Source organism: Alosa pseudoharengus, unplaced genomic scaffold (genome assembly GCF_046254945.1).
Source record: "Alosa pseudoharengus isolate Yale_2024_CS ecotype anadromous, Long Island Sound unplaced genomic scaffold, YU_APseudo_1.1 YU_APseudo_1.1_scf_14, whole genome shotgun sequence".
NCBI lineage: Eukaryota > Metazoa > Chordata > Actinopteri > Clupeiformes > Clupeidae > Alosa > Alosa pseudoharengus.
The window spans coordinates 6,330,043-6,351,102 of record NW_027468609.1 but is presented as its reverse complement, the minus strand read 5'-3'; the positions used below and the strand labels follow the sequence as shown (position 1 = coordinate 6,351,102).

The following is a 21,060-nucleotide window of genomic DNA, read 5'->3' as shown; positions in this document are numbered from 1 at the left end:
GAGAGAGAGGGGGAGAGAAAGAAAGAGAGAGACAGAAAAAGAGAGTGAGGGAGAGAGTAAGGGAGAGAGAGGAAGAGAGAGAGAGAGAAAAAAAGTGAGAGAAAGAGAAAGGAAGAGAAAGAAAGAAAGAGCGAGAGAGTGAGGGAGAGAGAAAGAAAGAGAGTGAGGGAGAAAGAGATAGAGAGAGAGAGAGAGTGAGGGAGAAAGAGATAGAGAGAGAGAGAGAGAGAGGGAGGGAGAGAGAGAGAGAAAGAGAGGTGTAGAAGGCCTTGGCTCCCTCACCAGTGTTCCTGTTTTGCTGGTCTGCGTGGCCAGGTTGACTGGCTCGCGCTCTAGGGCTTGCAGCATGCGGAACATGTCGATGGTCAGCTCACTGAACTTCACCTGAGCAGGGATATACATCACACAAATCAGTGTGTCCAGTCAACATAGAAAACACACACACACCCCAGTGCTGGGAGAGCTGAACACACATGCACATATGCACACACACACACACGCACAAACACAAACATGAACATGAACACACACACACACATACGTATAACCTCGTTGACACACACCAGAAAACTCACTACATCACCCTAGAAACAAAACCATCTCAAAAACACATCTAGATCTCAACAATCTCAACCTCTCTGAATACCCAAGTACCTCACAGCCTACAGACCACCACACACACACACAAGAATTCAAGGCTGTGACATGGCAATGCACACCAGAGATTAAAGTTCTTACCACTAAATCACCTCACACACACACACACACACACACACACACACACACACACACACACACACACACACACAGGTCTCCGCTCTCCTGCACCATAATAACACACTCCAGAGCAGTGGAGATGTCGCTGGTGTGTCGCCATAGAGACACCCACCAGAGACCTCAAAACATAACAGCAGCCTGTCAGATGCACTGAGCCTGACACAACATAACCCCATTACCACAACACACAACCCGGCCCCTCGACAGACTTCCTGACTGGCTGCATGTACAGTTATTCATGATCAAACCTCCCTGTTTCTACTAGACAGGCACAAACAAAGGCAAAGACCAAGAGAATAAGGGAAGTCAAGTTGCCAAATGTAACATGTGAGACTGATTAGGGAAAGGACAGGCGCTTGAACCAGTGGGCAGCAAACAGGTTCTAAATGGTTCCGCCAGTTAAAAAACCTTTTTCCACATCACTATTTCAGTTTTCAAGATCAATTCCAGTCAGCCATTAACAGGGCAAAAATGAGACGTGACCACCACAGGGTTTGGAGGACAGTGTCTTATGACAATGTCTTATTGTTTAGTATGTTTTTAAAAAAATAAAGTTTAGCAAAATTTGCCATGACTTTGTTAGCCTAATGCTGTTGTGCAAAAAAAAATCTTTCCAAAATCCAATGCAAGATGCCAGATTTATCAAACCTCTGTGGCTGCCCAAACCCAGATGTCACATATTTATCTGTGGTCTTGTGAGGCCATGTGACTCTGATAAACAAGGCAGATGGACAACATAAAAGAAAAAAGTGCTCTAGGGCTTATGCATAAACTAAGACTATGTTAAACCAGACTTCAAGCGGGATAAACAATTATTTTTCACCAAATACCATTATATTGGTTTACAACCAAATAATGCCATTAGCACTTCAAAGAAGTTAATTAGCCATTTTTTGGAGAAAATTGGAAGTCAAAATTCTTCAACAAGGGGCCATGTGAGGAACTCCATGTTCTGGCTCCTAAAAATCTTTCAGGCTGTCACCACAATTTGGTCATGTAATAACTGTGACCATTTCATTATCACATGATTTCATTTCATAAACGGGGTCTGTGTACTGGTTTATTTCAATAAAAGCGTCCTACCTTCACTTCCATGTTATCCTGTGCAGGCAGCAAATGTGCAGAGTAATACAAAAAGAGTTGTCGGAGGAAAATAGTACAAAGAAAAACTTTTTTACAGCGAGACCACATTTACACCAGATCACATTTACATGGAAAAGATTTGGGGGAAACACGCGACAGCGTGAGAAGGATTGTCTTTGTAAAATGTATGTTGTTTTACCTAAGCTCCTATGATAGGACTGAAGTGGAGTACGTTTCTCCCAAATGGCTAATTTCGGTTTGATAAGTGTCAGAATTGCTTTGTTGGTGTAAAAGTGTAAAATATAATGGTATTTTGTGAAATCGATGGGATGGCCTTTTAGGGACAGCACAGGAGATGAGTTAGTGGACCACGCAGCCAGGCTTACACTGCACAACAAGTGAAACGCATGTTCATTAATGTCACATTGCAAGACTGTAATGCTGTGGTCTGACATGTGAAACATTTCAATATGCGACTCATTTGAACATAAAACAGTAGGCTATTGGACACTTACTAAACGTTATCCAAATCGAATTTGAATGACAAAGTCGCATAAAAATCAATGCAATATCAAATGCAATCTGATGCAATATGACACTGAATTGTTGGAAGACATAAGGTCTGTGGGTCAGTTGTCCAGTGTGAGCCTGGGGTAAGAGAACACTCTGGGGTAAGAGAACACTCTGGTGAAGGGGGACAGAAGGAGAACCTGAGAGGTGCAGTTGCCAATGATGAGGGCGTCGGCCAGAGTGAGCTGACCAACCACCATGCCCTGTTCCAGCGGGGGCACGCCCCCCTCTTGCAGCCGATTGGACGTAATCACTACAGCGTTGTCATCGTTCAGCACGATCACCGGGTCGGCCTGATGAGACAAGGTGAAACAAACGGCAACACACACACACACACACCATACAGAAGCAACAACATACAAACAGATCAAATACACATAACACACACACAAATGTGCACACACAAGTAACAACAAACACACATCAGTCTCTCTCACACACACACACACACACACACATTAATAAATCATAGTGGACGGGTACATCATGGGTAGCGATGATGGCTCATGATTCATTCAGTCCCTGTGCTCTGCTTCCAGCTGTGCGGTAATGGCGTGGTGTGTGTGCATGTGTGTATGTGTATGTGTGTGTGTGTGTGTGTGTGTGTGTGTGTGTGTGTGTGTGTGCTCCCACACATGGGCCTCACCTCCACAAAGGCAGCCACCTCCTGCAGCACCAGGTTCCACTCCAGCTGGTCCTCAGTGTTAAACCGCTGGGTGTAGTCTTCAATCTCCTCAGACAGCTCCTGCACACACACACACACACAGAGTCACAGATAGTACATGCGTGTACACACATTCACATAGGTGTGTGCACACACACACACACACAGAGAGTGTCACAGATATTACATGTGTGTACTACACAAATACACATAGGTGTCCGCGTGCATGCACACAGATGTACACACACACACACACACACACACTCACACAATAAGTCATAAATAGTACACACCTGTACACTCATAAACATAGGTACACACACACGTACATATACGTACACACACAGTCACAGATAGTACACATGTGTACAAACATACATAAACACACACACACACACACACACACACACACACACACACACACACACACACACACACACGGTTGAAAAAAGATCCCTCTACACACCACACACATACACACACACACACAGATAATTGAAGGATGTGTAATCAATCACTGTCATGGATTTAATCATGTCATGTCTGTAGCCCTCCTCCCTTCTTTCTCTCTCTCTCTGTCTCTCTCACTGTCTCTCTCTCCCTCACACACACACACTCACACATGAATGATTCCCAAGGTGTCTCTACCTTCACTAAAACTTTGACCAGGTCCATCTTGTTCAGGAGCAAACACACCACAATGTAGCGTGCATAGTACCTCAGCTTCTTCACCACCAGCTCAGGCCTGAGAGGCAAGGAGAACAGAGGAGAACAGAGGAGAACAGAGGAGAGGAAGAGAAGAAGAGAAGAGCGGAGGGAGAGAGGAGAGAGAGAGAGAGAGAGAGAGAGAGAGGAGAGAGGAGAGAGAGAGAGAGGAGAGAGGAGAGAGAGAGAGAGAGAGAGAGAGAGAGAGAGAGAGAGAGAGAGAGAGAGGAGAGAGAGAGAGAGAGAGAGAGAGAGAGAAAGAGAGAGAGAGAAAGAGAGAGAGAGAGAAAGAAATGGAGCAGGGAGCAGATCAAAAGAAACAAGGGGAGAGGACAGGATCCAAAAGAGAAGGACGGGTCATAGGAGAATGGGCAGAGAAAAGACAAACAAAAGAGAGGCCAGGCAATCAGGGTCAGTCGTGAAGTGAGGCCGCTGTAAATCAAAACCTTACCAGTCTTCCCCTAGAGCAGGAGCGCAATGGTCAGCCACTCACCTCTCCTCCTTGCTGACCTGGTAGTAGTAGGAGCGCTGGCGGATGGCCGAGTAGAAGGAGAAGGCCTCGTTCAAGTAGCTCGTTTCCGACGTGCGGAGGCTGAAAGTTGAAACAGCAGGACAACTCAGACACAGATCGCTGCTCTGGGAGCCAAAATGGCCACAAAGGGAGAGTGTAGGAGATGCTTAGAGGCATTCTTACTAATAGTGGTAGTACAGCTGGCCAATTTTGGAGGCCACCTCCCCGATCTGCCACCGCTTAAGGCCATACCGATTGTCCAGCACCTGTCTGCTCTCACACAAAAACACAAAAGGGAATACCAGCTTAAGGTTTCTTCAACACTTTCCTTACAATCATTTATCAACTGCTTATTTTCCCGTAGACTCCTGTAATCACTCTGTTATTCTCAATAACTCTTTCTTTCTCTCTTATTCCATCATTCCTCTCTAACCATCATTCCTTCTCTTTTCCCTCTATCTCAATCTTCCTCTCCTCCCTCTTCACCTCTGTCCTGTCAAAGAATTTCTCTCCCTCCTTTCTGTGCCCAATCTAATTTTAGCGGTGCTTCCTCTTTGTGGCTGTGTAATGACCTTCCGCAGCTCTCAGAGTTGAGACTACATATATTCAGCTTGAGATGTCACATCCATCACATGATTTATTAATAAAAACTTTACTTTAGGACTCCTTAGACCTCATCCTCTCTCCCTCCATCTTTTCTTCCCTCTCTCGGTCTCTCTCTCTCTCTTTTTCTTTCTCTCACTATAAGACTTCCTTCCTCTCCCACTATTCCTCTCCTTGAGTATCTTCCCCTCTATAATCTCTCTCTCTCTCTCTCTCTCTCTCAGCAGTGCTGACCTGTGCTGTTGCTGGAACTTCCACAGCTTGGTGTAGACGTCAAACGTGCGGCCGAAGTAGGACTGCCACTGCTTGTGGCCATACTGGGGCAGATCTCTGCAGAAATGAAGCCCAAAGAGAGCAGAGAGAGGGAGAGAGAGAGGCAGAGAGAAAAGGAAGAGAGGGAGGGAGAGATAGAGGGAGAGAGAAAAGGAAGAGAGGGAGGGAGAGATAGAGGGAGAGAGAAAAGGAAGAGAGGGAGGGAGAGATAGAGGCAGAGAGAAAAGGAATAGAGGGAGGGAGAGATAGAGGGAGAGAGAAAAGGAAGAGAGGGAGGGAGAGATAGAGGGAGAGAGAAAAGGAAGAGAGGGAGGGAGAGATAGAGGGAGAGAGAAAAGGAAGAGAGGGAGGGAGAGATAGAGGGAGAGAGAAAAGGAAGAGAGGGAGGGAGAGATAGAGGCAGAGAGAAAAGGAATAGAGGGAGGGAGAGATAGAGGGAGGGAGAAAAGGAAGAGAGGGAGAAAGAGCGAGAGAAGATTCATGGGTCAGTCTGATTTATTTATCGCCGGCCCCGCTGCTGTGGGAAGGTGACTGGTGTCCTCATGGCTGTGTGCCATTGCGGGGGATGTCCAGCGAGCTCCCTCTTAGCCAACAACGCTTTCACAACTAAGACTCAGGGCATCCCTGGACACACACACACACACACACACACACACACGGGAGCAGTCAAGAGGACTGAGAGTGGAGAAGAGAAAGGACGGTCACATTCAGTAGACCATCCAGACGAACAGACACCACTCACACCAAATGTTACAGTCTGCCATTTGCTGGCTTTGTAATGTCAAAGGCAAAAGAGTAAAAACAAATTGAGGAGCAATGTAATAAGAGTGGTGTAAAAATGACACAGCCATTTGTGTGTGCTACTAGTGTGAGAGTGGAGGTGTGTTTGCGTGTGTGTGAGACAAACCGAGAAGGAGACAGCAAAGATGAAAGGGAACAGGAGGGAGGGAGGGAGAGGGAGGGAAGAGAGAAAGAGAGAGAGAGAGAGAGAGCAGCGGAGAGAGGCTTAGAGATGGAAAGGCAAAGGGAGTGGAAAGAACAGGGAGGAGAGAATGAAAGAAAGAGTAAACAGAAAGAGGTTCTGCATAGAAATGCAGAGACAGAGGAATGTGTGAGAGTGTGTGAAGGACGGAGAGTAGTAAAATGTGTGTGTGTGTGTGTGTGTGTGTGTGTGTGTGTGTGTGTGTGTGTGTGTGGGGGGGGGGGGGGGGATCTGTGAATAAGTCAAAGAAAAAGACAGCTCGAGAGGGAAAGGAAAGAAAAGGATAGTGAATGAGGGAGGAAAAGAGACGAGGGAGAGAGAACAAGAGACGAGAGGAAAAAGAGAATGAGCGAGGGAAAGAGAGAGTGTGAGAGAGGGAAAGAGAGAGTGTGAGAGAGGGAAAGAGAGCGAGGGAAAGAGAGAGTGTGAGAGAGGGAAAGAGAGGGGCGTGGGGGCCGGGCGCTGGTGACTCATAGAGGTGGTGATGTCATGAGAAGCTACAGTATGTGCTGTGCCCATCAGTTGGAGCGCTGACCAACTCTTTCATTTTTTCCCTGGTTTTCCCTCCATTTTCCTCTTTTCTTCTTCCTCAAGCCCCCTTTTCCTCCCTCCCTCCATCTCCCCCTCCTCCTCCTCTACTCCCTCCATTCCCCCCAGCTCTGGGATCCATTGTTATCGGTGATGGGGTTGCCATGACAACGCATCTGGAGAGCGGTTGACTAACGCAGAGAAAAAACTGTGGCTGGCTGCAGTTGAGGAAGTGTACAGACAGGCACACACACACACACACACACACACACACACACACACACACACACACACACACACACACACACACACACACACACACACACACACACACACACACACACACACACACACACACACACACACACACACACACACACACACACACACACACACCTGCCATCAGGATCAAAATCACGCCAGCAGCAGCCACTGACATACCACCAGTGTTTTTCTCCCCTGAGCGTGTGTGGCGGAAGGATCACCTCAGGGCAGTGAGTGTGCGTGCTCATGTATGTGTATGTGTGCGTGTGCGTGTGCGTGTGTGTGTAGGTAGCCACTCCATCTTTAAGCAATGAGAGCTGTGCTGAACACACCCCTGCCAGACACACAGATGCTGATGGAATACCGAGCACAGGTAGGATAATCCAGCCAGCTGGCTCATGGCCCAGCAGGGAGCAGTCCCTCACACACTCTCCCTCTCTCTCTCTAACACACACACACACAGAGTATACACACACACACACACACACACACATACATACAGTACACACACACACACACACACACACACACACAGTACACACACACACACACAGTACACACACACACACACAGTACACACACACACACACACACACACAGCCCAGTCTCAGTCTTCACACATACCCACACCCTCAAACAGCTAGATATCACTGAAATGATAAATCACTGGTTGAAAAAAACACTGCCTGATACCACACAGTCCCTTGGCAGACCATCAATGAAGAAACGTACACACACACACACACACACACACACACACACACACACACACACACGTGTCAAAGTGGATATTTTATACATTCTGCTCAGAAAAAGGACACAAAGTACACATTCAATTTCAGCCCAAAATACTATACATGATAGTAGTGACCGAACACACACCTTACCATTCATACAACGTACATGCATCCATGGACATAGACACACAGACACACACACACACACAGTCATTCATAAAAAAATACATACACAAATCCATGGACATGTCAAACACACATGCAGAACGATGTCACCCATAAAGCTGCTGTATGGCACCATGATGTATGGATGACCCTGGCGCCCTTGTGAGTGACAGGCCCCAAGGTCGCGGGGGTCATGGCTTAAGGTGGCCGCCATCATGGGGGCCCGAGTTTCATTCCCATCTCACGCATCATTAATTCCCCCCACCCCCAGTCCAGGATTAATGCCCCCATCCGCTCCACCACTGGGATCAGCGGGAGGGGGCCGTAAATGACTGCCCCCCACCCCCACCCCCACCCAAACAACTTGTGTGTGAGTGAGTAAATCAGTGCTGTATCTCTGCCAGGCCCTCTCCGCAGAGCTGAGCTTTGTCTGATTACTGATTGTATTTACTGCACTCTGGCTTATAGGCTCCGGCTGTGGGAGCTATCGTGGGCGGCTGGTTGCGTCTGTCTATGTGTGTGTGTGTGTGTGTGTGTGAGAGTGTGAGTGTGTGTGTGTGTGTGTGTGTGTGTGTGTGTGTGTGTGTGTGTGTGTGTGAGTGTGCGTAAGGGAGAGAGTGTGACTGCTAGAGATGTGTATGTGCATGTAATCAAGTATGTAATCAAGTATGTGAGAACAGTCAAATGTAAATATGTGTGCTGAGGCACTACAGAACATGAATGCTTGCATGCATGTTTCTATGTGCGCAAAGTTATACATTTATATCATGTATAGTGTGTGTGTGTGCGTGTGTGCGTGTGTGTGTGTGTGTGTGTGTGTGTGTGTGTGTGTGTGTCTGCGAGCACATTTCCATGCAGCAGAGTTCCTTCTGTATCTGAACCAGAGCAGGTCTTGTGGGACATGGGAGTAATGACACGGATGTACTAAATACTGGTGCACTAAAAAGAGCCAACGGGAGAGAAAGACAAAAAGAAGAGACAGAGAAAGATAGATAGAGTGGGAATGCGGACAAGACGGGAAAAGAGTAAAGAGAAAGATAGATAGAGTGGGAATGCGGACAAGACGGGAAAAGAGTAAAGAGAAAGATAGATAGAGTGGGAATGCGGACAAGACGGGGGAAAAGAGTAAAGAGTTAAGACAGAAAGGAAGAAAGAAAGTGACACAGATCAGTTGACTAAGAGTGGGGGAGAAATGTTAAGCAGGGATAATGCTGCATCATCTGTTGGTCCACCCCTGTTGCCTGCTGGTCCTCCTAAAGTGGGCCATCTCCTCTCCTCTTCTCTCCTCAGTCCACCTCTAGCCTGATTAGGCGTATGGAAGCGGGGCAGGGAGGCTGGGCCGGAACTCACCCCCGCCTCAGACGCTCCCTCCTGGGGCACGGCGAGAGAGAGGGCCGCTCTGGTCCACCCACACACACACACACACACATTCACACACACATTCACACACACACTCACACACACACACACACACACACACACACACACACACACACACACACACACACAGAGCTCCGTGTAAGTCTGCCGTTGCATTTTAGAGGACAGTGTGAGGGCTGGAAAGCAGGATGCTGCTATAACTGGTGGCTGCCTTACTTAACCAAACGGATCTAGATCCATGATCCAGGGTATAGAGCAGAAGCCTCAGCTGACCCCTATCTTCAGCTGCCCCAAGCTTCAGATTACACGGTGTAATGTCCAGTTTGGATCTGTTGTTGTTCTGTTTGTATTATTATTGTGAATGGGGCTCTGCCCTCAACTAAAGCACACAGGCACATATAAAGCCAGCGGCGTAAACCACACTCATCACCACTTCAACATTTCCAAACAATCAAGATGTCAAAAGTACTACACACTGCAGTGAGGACGCATGGGGAAATATATACAAAAAAATGACATTGTCTGATCTGGGTCTTATGGGCGCTGAGCGGATGTGAATCTGATGTAGAACTACCACATAACAACCCATGTATAGGGCAATATGGCATGTGAGCTACCACATAACAACCCATGTATAGGGCAATATGGCATGTGAGCTACCACATAACAACCCATGTATAGGGCAATATGGCATGTGAGCTACCACATAACAACCCATGTATAGGGCAATATGGCATGTGAACTACCACATAACAACCCATGTATAGGGCAATATGGCAATATGGCATGTGAACTACCACATAACAACCCATGTATAGAGCAATATGGCAATATGGCATGTGAACTACCACATAACAACCCATGTAGTGGGCAGCCGTGGGCAGCCACTGGTTAGCACTCTGGACTTGTAACCGGAGGGTTGCCGGTTCGAGCCCCGACCAGTGGGCCGCTGTTGAAGTGCCCTTGAGCAAGGCACCTAACCCCTCACTGCTCCCCGAGCGCCGCCGGGGACGCCCAGAGTTGGCCAGACGCTGATCGCACCCTCATGCTGCAATGTGTTTTCAAGGGGAAAGCGCAGCAGGTTTACTCTGCTCTTTCCGTGGAGGATAGCCGTGATTATCGTAGAGTTAAAACTGCAGTTCTTAAGGCATATTCTCTTGTCCCAGAAGCGTACAGACAGCGCTTCAGAAATTTGAGGATGTTGTTGAGTTTGCGCAGGATTTGAAATTGCAGTGTCAGCGGTGGTGTGCATCTTATGATGTTGATGATTTTGACGAATTGTTTAATTTGATGGTGTTGGAACAATTCACGAACACTTTACCTGTTCAGTTGGCGACATACATTGGCGAGCATGGTTTGACTTCGGTCTCCGAAGCCGCTGTGTTAGCAGACGATTATGAATTGACCCATAGGTCACGAATGTTCGGTCGGGGAAAGCCTGACTGGCATCAGAGGGGTGATTATGGGCCTGCTCACTTCGGTGAGTCCGTGCCTCCTGGGAGGGGGGATGGACGTCCTGCTGGCCGGTATGACTCGAGTAGAGTCTGTAATTATTGCCTGGGTAGAGGGCATTGGAAATCGGACTGCCCACAGTTACGTTCGAAGCCTAAGCACCGGGGTGCGCCTGCTCGACCCACGGCATTAGCCGCCCTTCGTCCCCTGAGTTAACACAAAGCGCACAGTCATTGAATAACGAGTCTATGATACAGAGCCATTATTTGCCTTTTATTTCGGATGGGTTTGTCTCTTTGGTAGAGAGTATTGAACCAGTGGCAGTGAAAATCCTACGAGACACTGGGTCTTCGGAATCTTTCATTTTGCGCTCCGTCCTGCCATTTGGTTTTGACTCTCATACGGGGGAGAATGCCCTGATTCGTGGCTTTGGCCCAAGCACTTTCTCCGTTCCTCTGCACAAGTTACATTTACAGTCCGATCTGGTGCAGGGGGAGGTAATTTTGGGTGTTTGTCCAACTCTCCCCGTAGATGGCGTTGATGTGATACTAGGAAATAACCTAGCTGGTAGTGGTGTGTGGAAGTGCACTGGGCCGCCACTGGTGGTTCCAGAGGCACTCTATCTCTCTGAGGTGCGTCACGAAGATGCGCAAGACCCCCCTGATGTCTTCTCCGCGTGCGTAGTCACGCGTAGTGCTCACCGCGCTGCAAAAGAGGTGGATGTTGATGGGGAGGCCGTTGGCACCCTGGAGTCTTCTCTTCCTTGGGAAAAGCTTCCCTCGTTGTTGTCGCGGGAGAAAATAGCGGACGAACAGAGACAAGACCATTGTTTGATCGGGTTAGCCCTGAAACAGACAAAATAGACAACGGCTATTTTTTAAGTGACAAGGTGTTGGTGAGAAAATGGGTTCCGCACATTGGTCGCAATGTGGGAAGTCCACTCATGCAGGTTGTAATTCCCGAAAGTATTCAGCCAATGATTTTGAAAATCACGCATGATAACATGGGGCACTTTGGAGTTAAGAAAACGTATGATTATTTGATGCAGTATTTTTACTGGCCGCGCGTAAAGCGCGATGTGTCAAAGTATATTCGGTCATGCCACACCTGTCAGCTGACGGGAAAACCAAACCAGGCTATTAAGCCTGTACCATTGTCACCCATTGCTGTAGCAGAGAACCCTTTCGACCACCTAATAGTTGATTGTGTTGGTCCCCTCCCGAAGTCTAAGTCTGGAAATAGCTATCTTTTGACCGTCATGTGCCAGACAACTCGCTATCCGGCTGCCTATCCCCTGCGCTCAATCAAAGTCAAACCGATTGTGAAGGCTTTGACTCAGTTCATCTCGATCTTCGGGATACCGAAGGTCATACAGACTGATAGAGGCTCGAACTTCACCTCACATATTTTTGGGGAAGTGTTGCATATATTAAAGATTAAGCATAACCAGGCGTCCGCTTATCACCCGCAGAGTCAGGGAGCGTTAGAACGCTTCCATCAGACATTAAAATCTTTGCTTAGGGCATATTGCGTGGAGCTCGCTGGTGATTGGGAGGAGGGACTCCCTTGGCTACTGCTAGCTGCGAGAGAGGTGACACAGGAGAGCACTGGATTCAGTCCAAATGCTCTGGTGTTTGGTCATTCAGTGCGTGGGCAGCTAGCCGCGTTGCGGGAACAATGGGTTGCTGTAGAGCCTCCGAAAAAACTCACCGATTATCTTGATGGTTTTAAACGGAGATTATATGAGGCTGGGCGGGTCGCTCGTGAAAATTTAGAGAAGGCCCAAGGAAAAATGAAAAAACCTTATGACCGTCGATCTGTCCGACGCGAGTTTAAAACTGGGGACAGGGTCCTAGCTTTACTACCAGTGGCCGGTTCCCCGTTTCAAGCTAAATTTGATGGCCCTTACCATGTACTACGGCAAGTGTCTAATGAAAATTATGTTATTGCGACTCCAAATCGGCGTAAGTCCACACAACTTTGCCATGTCAATTTGTTAAAGGCATACTAAGAGCGGGAGGATGCTAAAGGCCTACCTGTATTGCTGGCTGATACTCCGGAACTTTCTTCTTCTTTTCCAGTCAGCTCTGAGGTGATATTGGAGGGGGAGGAGCTGCGTGGCCCAGACGATGCAGTGTTGAGGGCGCGTTTGAAGAACTCAGAGTCCCTGAATAACCTGCCAGAGGTTCTTAGCCACTTGCCCGTTGAAATGCGCTCAGAGTTAATTAATGTAATTAATGAGTTCAAGTGTTTGTGTGCAGACAGGCCGTCTCAGACATCACTCATACACCATGATATTGACGTGGGTGTTGCTGAGCCCATCAGGCAGCGTTTTTACAGTCTCCGCAGACAAACAGAGCCATCTTGAGTCTGAAGTGAGGTATCTTCTTGACAATGACCTCGCAGCGCCTTCTTCTTCTAGCTGGGCCTCTCCACGTGTCTTGGTAAATAAACCTGACGGTACATTCCGTTTTTGCACGGACTATCATAAAGTAAATGCCGTGACTAAGCCAGACTCGTTCCCGTTACCTCGAATCGAGGATTGTGTCGATCAGGTGGGAGGTGCGCACTTTGTAAGCAAATTTGACCTCCTTAAGGGGTACTGACAGGTCCCCTTAACAGAACGAGCTCGAGAGGTGTCCGCGTTCATAACTCCTAAAGGCCTATTTTCGTACAAGGTTATGAGTTTCGGACTTCGCAACGCTCCCGCCTCCTTTCAACGATTAATGAATCGGGTGGTCTCGGGTTTGGAGGGGTGTGCTGTTTATTTAGATGACGTGGTCTGCTTCAGTGACACCTGGGAAAACCACATAAAACACATCAGAGAGCTCTTTGAGCGTCTGGCAGCAGCGAATCTGACCATCAACCTAGCTAAATGTGAATTCGCTAGGGCAACGGTAACGTACCTTGGGAAGGTCGTCGGACAGGGCAAAGTGCGTCCTGTGCGAGAGAAGGTTGACGCGATTGACCGCTTTCCTCCGCCGACCTCCAAGAAAGAACTGATGCGGTTCCTAGGTATGATAGGCTTCTACAGGTGCTTCTGTAAAAATTTCTCCACGGTTGTGGAGCCTCTAACTGGTCTCTTGAAGGCATCAGCTAAGTTCCTCTGGTCTGCCTCCTGTCAGAACGCGTTTGAGTCAGTCAAACGACTCCTCACGACCTCGCCAGTTCTAATGGCTCCTCAATTTGCGAAGCCCTTCCAACTCGAGGTAGACACTAGTAACGTTGGGGCTGGGGCAGTGCTCTTGCAGGAAGATGAAAATGGCATTCGCCGGCCCGTTTCTTACTTCTTCAGAAAATTCACTTCTTATCAATTGAAGTACGCTGTTATTGAGAAGCACTGGCCCTCATTTGGGCCTTACAGCACTTTGAAGTATATGTCGAGGACACACACATCTTATAATATATAGCAATCATAACCCCTTGACGTTTTTGAATTCCCTGCAAAATCCAAATCAACGCCTTATGCGTTGGTCGTTATTCTTGCAGCCATATCACTTGGAGTAGGGCTGCACGATATTAGGAAAACATGCGATATGCGATAACATTATTGAGTACTGCGATAACGATATAACTTGCGATATTTAAATATTTAATGTTTTTCTCCATTCTACTTGCTGCTAACATAGACTGTAGGGTGGGGGGGGGGGGTAAATGTATAATTACAGAATTAAATGTATAATTTTCTACATAAACAATATAAAATATACTGCTCAAAAATTAAGGGGACACTTCAATCATACACTGGATTGGTGCTGACACTGTTTGATTCTGAGCATAAGAAAAACTTTTAAGGCGAGTGTTTTATTTTGCAAGAACTGTCAGACATTCTGTGAATGCAGTTTGAGAATGGAGAGAAGGGTGGAAGGTTTCAAAAAATGGGTTTGAACAATTGTGGAAAACTGTAAGTGTTCCTTTAATTTTTTGAGCAGTATATTAGGCTATGTAGCCTAGGTGGACAGCTAAGATACCCACTGACTAGGCTATCGAAGTTGTGTGGAAGATGTGCTCCAAGAAAATCCTCGTAAAAGACGGATAGTCGGATAGGATATCTGAATACTTGTGCACCAACCAGCGGAATATTCCACATTTTGCCAGCCTTTGCTGGGCCTAGCAAAAAAGCTACTGTACTTAAGCTATATCGCTGCGGTCACTCATCTAAAATCTTAAGTATCCCAGTCTGTAACCTCATACGCTGCACATCCCACGTTATTAGGCTACCGGCATGCCGCGGAAAGTGAAAGTAAGTGGCTGCGATCACACAGTCCAGGCTAACAAAGTAGGCTAAACAACTTTTACAAATAACGAATCCTGATTACCTCTCTGCTGCTGTCTGGGGCTTTTGCTAAATGCAAATTATGAAATACAAGCCTTACAGTGAAAGACAGATAGGCTATCTTCTGATCCTATAACAACAACGAAAGAAATTGTTTATTTGAACACGGTGGAGAAGGACGCATTTGGCGCTGTGTTTGTAATAAGTCGGCCTTCATAAAACCAAAATATTTCCATATAACAGACGTGTTTTTCCTTTTAGTCACCAATTCCTCTTCACCTAAGTGTAGCCTACCTCGCTTGACTCGCTATCTTCAGCCATCACGACTTAGCTCCTGCCTCAACACCTAAAACACCACACACCTAAACTGGTGGGGGACGGGCTTCTAGGGCTGCATGACAGCATAGGTTTGGTAAAATATGTTGACATTCAGAATGTGAATACACCATAGACTGTATGGAATGCGCGCGGCACAGAAAATGTATCAAAATGTATCGAAAATTAAGTAATCTTTGCGGTATGTCCATCGCAAGCGTTGATATCGCGATAACGATAGATTTTAGATATATCGTGCAGCCCTAACTTGGAGATCAGTCACGTGAAAGGCGCGAACAACGTAGTGGCGGATGCTCTGTCTCGCGCTCTCTCATAATGTCCTAATGTTTCCTTATGCTCTAACATGTTTTGCCTTTGGTCTCCCAGGGCCCGGGATTAGGCTAAAGGACTGATTCATTAAGAGTTTTAAAGAAACTGGACAGATGAGTATTACCTCATACACTTTTGAATTATTATTTGTTGGTATTAGGTGGTTGAATAAAGAAAGTATTATGTATTTGTGCTGTTTATGTTGATATAGGCCTATATGTGGTGTTTTGTGTATTTTGACTGTTGACTTTGGGGGTCAACTTTGTATGGGGGGGGATGTGACGAACTCTGCAGGTTCATCTGCTTCCCCTAGTGGTTGTTTTGTTTTTCAATTTCCGACAGACGCTGCCGTCCCTAATTGGTCCTGTTGAGTACCTGTAGGAGGCGTGCCAGGCTGAACAAAAAGGGCTCTCCCGCGGGCTTGGGGAGAGATTACTTTGAGCGGCGTTACATGACTTGTCTTGAGAACTGTAAAGCCCAAATAAACTCATTGTAATGATATTGAAACGCCCGGTGTCTCTCAAATTGATTGCAATATCTAAACGTATTGTAATAATACTTATATATATACTTATGTATAGGGCAATATGGCATGTCAGCCACCACATAACAACCCATGTATAGAGCAATATGGCATGTGAGCTACCACATAACAACCCATGTATAGGGCAATATGCATGTGAGCTACCACATAACAACCCATGTATAGGGCAATATAGCATGTGAGCTACCACATAACAACCCATGAATAGGGCAATATGGCATGTGAACTACCACATAACAACCCATGTATAGAGCAATATGGCAATATGGCATGTGAGCTACCTGTACTTAAGAGCATAAAATATCAAAAGTGATAACTCCACCCCAATCCCACCGTAGCGCATGACGGCGCCTGACTGGCCGGGGAGAGCTGCACGCTGAGAGAGCTCCATGCACGAGAAAATGCGCCTCGCCGTCTCCTCACTCCCCACAACCTCAAGGGAACGAGAATTCCACCCATCACTGGCCTCAAACACTCGCTTGATTTGTCAGGCTGAGACAAACATTGGAAGGAACCTAAACAAACATTAGCCCAGAGAGCGCCTGTGGGGTGTGTGTGTGTGTGTGTGTGTGTGTGTGTGTGTGTGTGTGGTTGGGGGGGGAAGGAAAGACGCAGCACACGAGGCACTCTGTAAATGCTACTGCACCGGACTGGATTAGGACGGAGAAGAGTGGTCTGCCTCTACAGCTGCATAGGAGAGGGATTGGGAGGGTCTGCATTAGACATAAAAGCCAGTTTGCCCATTTGTGTGTGTGTGTGTGTGTGTCTGTCTCAGAGATGGATACCAACACATGACCCCGAGATCCCCCCAGCTCAGATAAAGAACAGGAGGCCTTTATGTAACCAGAGAGGGAGAGGGAGAGGGAGAATCAACATTAATTTACTGAGAGAGAACACATAAGCATGCAAATATGCTAATTAGAGGAGAGAAGTAGATTAAATGACAGACGGACAGGTAGAGAGAGAGAGAGAGAGGGAGAGAGGGAGAGGGAGAGAGAGAGAGGGGGGGAGAGGGAGAGAGAGAGAGGGAGAGAGAGAGATAGAGAGGGAAAGAGAAAGAGAGGGAGAGAGAGAGAGAGAGGGAGAGAGAGAAAGAGAGAGAGGGAGAGAGAGAGAGAGAGAGAGAGAGAGAGAGAGAGAGAGAGAGAGAGAGAGAGAGAGAGAGAGAGAGAGAGATACTGTTCCAGTCTGGATGCTGACAGATAAGCATCTGTTTGAAGAGGGAATTTAAAATAGACCATCAGCAGTGAGAGTGAGTGGGAAAGTTTACTCTGACAAGGTGGTGATCCATTTGGAGTGACAGTTCCGACACTCTGCGTCCGTGTGTCTGTGTGTCTGAGTGTGTGTGTGTGTGTGTCTCTGTGTGTGTGTCACCCTGTCATCATTGCACACAATACGGAGCTAATTGATGAGATGAGATTACAACAAAAGCCTCAGCTGAAGAGCAGCCTCAGTTATTCACACACACACACACACACACACACACACACACACAGAAAGAGAGTCAGACAACAGCACAAAGCTATGTGACGTTACTATAATTGCTGACAGATATACATTAACAAACAAACACATAGTAATTACAGACAGCACATCAACTCAAAATGACTGCCACAGAATAAGATCTCTCTCTCACGCGCACACACGCACACACACGCACACGGACACACACACACACACACACACAGCTAGAGAGCATGGCGAGGTGGCCGAGACGAGCCTCCAACACAACCAACCAGGCACACGCCACGGCTGCAGCAGCCACACAGCAGAGAGAGAGAGAGAGAGAGAGAGAGAGAGAGAGAGAGAGAGGGAGAGGGAGGAAGAGGGAGGAAGAGAGAGAGAGGGAGAGAGAGGGAGGGAGAGAGAGGGAGGAAGAGAGAGGGAGGAAGAGAGGAGAGCGACAGAGATAGAGGGAGGAAGAGGAAGAGAGGAAGAGAGAGAGAGGGAGAGAGAGGGAGGGAGGAAGAGGGAGGAAGAGAGGAGAGCGACAGAGATAGAGGGAGGAAGAGAGAGAGATAGAGAGGGAGAGCCTGCAGCTACTGACACACTTGGCCTATAAATAGCAGCAGCTAAAAATGACTGATTAACTCAAACACAACCCATTGGCCGTGGAGGAATGGTGAAAAACACGGAGTGACGTGAATCCATTCCTCCTCTTTTTTCCCTTTCCTCTCCCTCCCTCCCTCCCTCCCTCCATCCCTCCATCCCTTCTTCTCTCTATGAGAGAGTGTGTGTGTGTGTGTGTGGGGGGGGGGGGGGGTGTGGGCGTTTTGCAGGGGCAGCCGAGGAGCTCTCCGCGCATTTGAATGTTACAAAACGGGGGGCCACTTCAAGCGTGATGCGTCAGCGTGCACAGGCGAGCCGCCGTCGCCTCACGTTAACAGACCAGCGGGACGAGGACAGAGAGAGGGAGAGAGAGAGGGAGAGAGGGAAAGAGGATAGAGAGAGGGAGAGAGAGAGGGAGAGAGGGAGGACAGAGAGAGGGAGGACAGAGAGAGGGAGTGAGGGAGGGAGAGAAGAAGAGGAGAGACGGCAGAGGGGACTAGGAGGGAGGGAGGGAGAGAGAGAGGGACAGAGACAGAGGGAGAGAGAGAGGGACAGAGGGAGAGAGAGAGGGACAGAGCCTAGGTCAGCTCAGGTTCATGGTCAGTCTGTCATGTGATTCACACCCATCACTGTTTTCCCTTGTCAAGAATGAAACCAGGACATTGAAAGCACATGATAGTCGGACGAATAGACAGCCATAAGCACAGAGGTCAAAGGGACAGTCATCTGGTTGGTTGATTGGAGAAAGACAATAGTTGTGGACAGCAAAAGAGCCAGGCACCCAGACAGAAAGACAGACAGAAAGTCAGTGAGACAGAGGGACAGAGACAGAGGGAGAGAGAGAGGGAGAGACAGAGGGAGAGAGAGAGAGGGAGAGAGAGAGGGTGAGGGAGAGAGGGAGTGAGACAGAGGGACAGAGACAGAGGGAGAGAGAGAGGGAGAGACAGAGGGAGAGAGAGAGAGGGAGAGGGAGAGAGGGAGAGAGAGAGAGGGAGAGAGAGAGGGTGAGGGAGAGAGGGAGTGAGACAGAGGGACAGAGACAGAGGGAGAGAGAGAGGGAGAGACAGAGGGAGAGAGAGAGAGGGAGAGGGAGAGAGGGAGAGAGAGAGAGAGGGAGAGAGACAGAGGGAGAGAGAGAGGGAGAGACAGAGGGAGAGAGAGAGAGGGAGAGGGAGAGAGGGAGAGAGAGAGAGGGAGAGAGACAGGCAGGAGTGGCTGCTGACCTGAGGCCGTTGAAGAGCTGCTTTGACTTGTCCAGCAGATAGCAGAAGTCTGTGACCGTCTTCCTCTCGCCCAGTGGGATGTCATCCTCTGCCCCCAACCCTGTCATGGCACCTGCTGCGTGCGCACACACATACACACACACACACACACACACACACACACACATGCAAAAACCACACATTAGAAAATGCTCAAGCCGCAATTAAGAATTAATACTGTATTAACGCTGTATCAAGAATCATATAGCCTAACCCTCAGCTATAGGCGACAGATTGATGTACAGACGACGCCACGGGATGAGAATGAATTAGGACAGTGTGTGCTGAGCCTGAGTGTGTGTGCTGAGCCTAAGTGTGTGTGTGTGTGTGTGTGTGTGTGCTGAGCCTGAGTGTGTGTGCTGAGCTTGAGTGTGTGTGCTGAGCCTGAGTGTGTGTGTGTGCTGAGACTGAGTGTGTGTGCTGAGTGTGTGTGCTGAGCCTGAGTGTGTGTGCTGAGCCTGAGTGTGTGTGCTGAGCCTGAGTGTGTGTGTGTGCTGAGACTGAGTGTGTGTGCTGAGTGTGTGTGCTGAGTGTGTGTGCTGAGCCTGAGTGTGTGTGTGCTGAGACTGAGTGTGTGTGCTGAGCCTGAGTGTGCTCAACACAACACAACACAACACAACACAACACAGCCTCCCACTAAACAGCTTACACTTCCACACGCCCCAAATGGACTCCATGTATGGACGGGGGGGGGGGGGGGGGTTGATGAGAGAGGGATGAGGAGCAGCAGAGAATAGAGAGAGAAAAAGATTAGGATGGGAAGAAAGAGGGAGAGGAGAGGAGAAAAGAAAGAGAATGAGAAAGAGAGAGACCAATGAGGAGAGCAAGATGGGGAGTGATGGAGAAAGAGGAATGAGGAAGAGCAGCAGAGAGGGAGATGAGAAGAGGAGAGAGAGAGAGAAAGAGAGAGAGATACAGAGGGAGATGGCATGGGAGCCTGGATGAGATGGGGGTGGGGCTGGCACTCGGCTCGCCATATGCCAGCGGACTGGTATGGCGCCTGCATGAGCTGGGCGGTGGCACACGGGCTCTGCTGGGCATTGGCCTCTCTACCTGGCCTGGCCCAGCCCCTCCCAGGAACCGCACACTGATCTGGGGTCAGCAGCAACAGCCTCGCACACACAATCACTCTACAGGCCATCGTACAGCAATGAGCTGCACCACAGTGATCATTCAAATGCATAGATATGATTTGTGCTTATTCTGGAAAAGGGAAAGTAAAATGCATGTTTTATATTTTTGCAATCACTGTAACCCTTGTGCATTGTCAGAGAGAGGACTATCCAGCGCTGTCATTCAGACAACATTTACATTGATATTCTTTTAGTCCGTTCTTTAATCCAGATCAACTGACAATACCGAGAAGATGGTGTCCTACATATCTGTGTGGCCACTAGACTAATGCAGCAGACTAATACCACGTATAGAACAACTAATCCATCTCTCCTTGGGCATAATGGAGACTAGCCGGTTAGATATATTTCTCTGGCCAACACGACACACAGCAAGGCAGAGGACAGTCCAGCTTCATGTCATATACATATGAGCACAATGGTGTGAAGTGAGTGACCCTTCCCAAATGTTGGCTGA

General features: G+C 48.1%; 1 protein-coding gene across 1 annotated transcript in view; it reads right to left on the bottom strand.

Moving 5' to 3' along the window:
* The window catches only part of scai (suppressor of cancer cell invasion), a gene marked incomplete in the record, with an annotated part of 42,048 nt that overhangs the window by 8,482 nt on the left and 12,506 nt on the right, over positions 1 to 21,060 (bottom strand). Inside the window, 7 exon segments of the mRNA XM_076283607.1 lie at positions 2,571 to 2,723; positions 3,077 to 3,175; positions 3,743 to 3,839; positions 4,293 to 4,391; positions 4,494 to 4,580; positions 5,148 to 5,243; positions 19,432 to 19,546. Coding sequence (XP_076139722.1) covers positions 2,571 to 2,723; positions 3,077 to 3,175; positions 3,743 to 3,839; positions 4,293 to 4,391; positions 4,494 to 4,580; positions 5,148 to 5,243; positions 19,432 to 19,538 — 738 coding nt within the window.